The sequence below is a fragment of the Crocodylus porosus genome, unplaced genomic scaffold, assembly GCF_001723895.1.
Source record: "Crocodylus porosus isolate Cpor-Errol unplaced genomic scaffold, CroPor_comp1, whole genome shotgun sequence".
In the NCBI taxonomy this organism is placed as follows: Eukaryota; Metazoa; Chordata; order Crocodylia; family Crocodylidae; genus Crocodylus; species Crocodylus porosus.
Genome location: NW_017728953.1, coordinates 87,344 through 90,170, shown reverse-complemented (window position 1 = coordinate 90,170; position 2,827 = coordinate 87,344). Strand labels below are relative to the sequence as shown.

Genomic DNA, 2,827 nt, shown 5'->3' with positions numbered 1-2,827 from the left:
CAGCTCCGCCTCCACCCAGCAGCACCTGAAGAAGGTCTACGCCAGCTTCGCCCTCTGCATGTTCGTGGCGGCCGCCGGCGCCTACGTCAACGTGGTGACCCACCTGGTGCAGGTGAGGGGGGCCGGGGGCGGGGGGCTCCCTCCCGGGGCTGCCCCGAGCGCCAGCCTGACCCGCCTCCCGCGCCCGCAGCTCAGCCTCCTGACCGGCCTGGGCTCCCTGGGGCTGATGATCTGGCTGATGTCCACGCCGCACAGCGCGGAGACGGAGCAGAAGAGGCTGGGGATGCTGGCTGGCTTCGCCTTCCTCACCGGTGCGTGGGGGCCCCGCAGGGAGCCCCCGGCAGTGCCCACGTTCGCGGGTGGCGCTGGGGGGGCGGAGGTGGTTGGTGGGGCCCCAACTGGGGCCTGCGGGGGCGGCTGCCCCATCTCACATCTGTCGCGTCCTTCCAGGTGTCAACCTGGGCCCGCTGCTGGAGATGTGCATCGCCATCAACCCCAGGTAGGAGCCTGCAGCAGCCTGGCATGGCCAGGACTGTCCCCTGTCCCCAGGCCCTGTGCCCTAACCACACTCCTGTCTCGCAGCATCCTGCCCACCGCCTTCCTGGGCACGGCCGTGATCTTCACCTGCTTCACGCTGAGCGCGCTCTACGCCCGGCGCCGTAGTTACCTGTACCTGGGAGGTGAGGGGGGCCACCAGGCGGGCCGCGGGCAGGAGAACGGGGCAGTGCCTCAGGGCTCACTCACCACCATGCCTGTCTCACAGGCTTCCTCTTCTCCGGGCTGTCCCTGATGTTTTTCTTCTCCTTGGTCAACCTCTTCGTGGGCTCCACCTGGCTCTTCACGGTGAGTCCCGCCCCTGGGCATGGGGCCGCTGGGCTGTGGGGCCGGGATCGAGCTGGCCTCCGGCACTTGACACCATCCCTGCCGCCTCTCCCCACCAGGCTAACCTGTATGTCGGGCTCATGGTGATGTGCGGCTTCGTCCTCTTCGACACCCAGCTCATCATTGAGAAAGCCGAGAGCGGGGACAAGGACTACATCTGGTGAGTGGGGGGCCAGGGCGATGCGGAGCCCTGTGCCAGGCCCAGCTGCCCCGACCCCCATCTCCCCCAACCCCTGTCTCCCCCTCCCCAGGCACTGCGTGGATCTCTTCCTGGACTTTGTCAACATCTTCCGTGAGCTCATGATCATCCTGGGCATGAACGAGGTGAGTCCCTGCCAGCTCAGCCCGGGAGAGGTGACCAGTTAGGCAGGATGTGCCCGGGGGAACATGAGGAGCTGCCCAGGGGTGTGTGGGGCATCTCGGGCTGGAGTTCGGCCTGGGGTGATGCGGCCTCATCTCCTCTTGCAGAGTAAGAAGAAGGAGAAGAAGTGAAGTGACTCCTGCAGCCCAGCTGCCTGGTGGAGCCCTTGCCTGCTGCCCCCTGCCCCTGCCCCTGCCCTTACTCCCTGCCCCCCAACGCATTAAAGGGGCTGCGCTCTCTGAAAGAAAAGTGCCCGAGAAGCTTTTGTACCCTGTGGGTTTTTCTCTTGTTTGAGCTTTTTCCAATTAGTAACCAGCTGATTTGTGGGTCCCACTGGAGCTTAGCTCCCCTCTTTCCCGCCCCCCTTGCACCCCACAGCTCGGGGAGGCCAGCAGCAAATGTCTCCCAAGCGCCCAGCCCTGCTGCCTTGGCTTTGGGCACGGGATCATCCCCAGGTGGATTCCCAGGCACCAAGAAGCTGCAGCTCCCCTGCTGCAGAACCCGTTTCTCCTCCTACCCTACTTGCCTTGGCCTGAAAACAAACCCAACCTGCCGCACTGCTTCCATGGCCATGCGGCAGTCCCCAGGCCATCTCCCAGCAGCTCCTGGGGGGAGTGGGGCTGGCACCAGTTGCCTGGACACATGGCTGGGCATCAGAGAGCCATTGTCTCCCGCCCCGCAGGGCTGCTGGGACCAGCAGGCTGGGGTCCGGGGACAAGGGATGGGTTTGTGTAGCTCCTTCTGCCTCCCTCGTCCCCCTTGAGTCCCTCAGCTGCCCTGCTCTGGCCCAGCCTGCTGCCCTGCAGCGGGAGACTTGCCCCCAGTGCTGAGGGGAAGAGGGCGGTGCAGCTGCTCCGGCAGGGGGAACAGGTAGGTGCTGTTCCCTGTCCCTGGGCTGCCAGGGTCCAGGACCATAGTACCTGGCCCCTGGCAGCACCAGGGCCTGCCGGAAGCCCCGGCCCCCGTCGCCAAAGCCAACCTGCACCTCCGCTTGCTCGGGACGAAGGTGCCTCCTCCCCCTAGAACCAGTGCCAAGAACAACAGTGTCTGTGACGAGCCCCCTACAGCAACGTCCACCAGGTTTTCCTGCCATCACGACTGTAATTCTCTCTCCTGTTCCGCCGGCTGTGGTGCCGGCTGCGCGGCCTAAACTCATACTGTGAAGACAAAGGTGTTTTGATTCAGAAATATATGAAGCCTCCAGAGTCTTACTTTGTACAAAAATCAATGAATGAAATAAAAATCCTCAGACTTTAACCTTCACACACCGCTCACGGCTGCTCCTTGGGGACGGGTGGTGGGGAAACCACAGGCGGCATCTTGGACCACAGGACTGCGCCTGCTCCATGTCCCGAAGAGGGACCAGGCCAAGGCCAGAAGGAAGGACCGGTCCCGGAGGGGTAAGTGCAGCCTACCCTAAGGCCCCAACCTGAGGTGAGCCGGCAGTGGCAGCCTAGGATAGGGGCCCTCCAGGCTGCGGTGCTGAACAGTCTGCCCCTGCCCTGCTGGCTGTGCAGGCGCTGGAGCCCTGCTTCGGGACAGGGATGAGAGGCTCCGCACCCCACTGCCACCCCCCAGCCTCCC

At 64.5% G+C, this 2,827-nt stretch overlaps 1 protein-coding gene across 1 annotated transcript in view; it reads left to right on the top strand.

Moving 5' to 3' along the window:
• PRPF40B (pre-mRNA processing factor 40 homolog B) overlaps positions 1-2,506 on the top strand; it is a 31,178-nt gene extending 28,672 nt beyond the window's left edge. Inside the window, exons 20-27 of the mRNA XM_019556457.1 lie at positions 4-112; positions 191-311; positions 451-499; positions 583-680; positions 764-843; positions 942-1,042; positions 1,134-1,206; positions 1,351-2,506. Coding sequence (XP_019412002.1) covers positions 4-112; positions 191-311; positions 451-499; positions 583-680; positions 764-843; positions 942-1,042; positions 1,134-1,206; positions 1,351-1,374 — 655 coding nt within the window. The 3' untranslated portion in view covers positions 1,375-2,506. The remainder of the gene's footprint in view (positions 1-3; positions 113-190; positions 312-450; positions 500-582; positions 681-763; positions 844-941; positions 1,043-1,133; positions 1,207-1,350) is intronic.
• Positions 2,507-2,827: the final 321 nt, after the last annotated feature.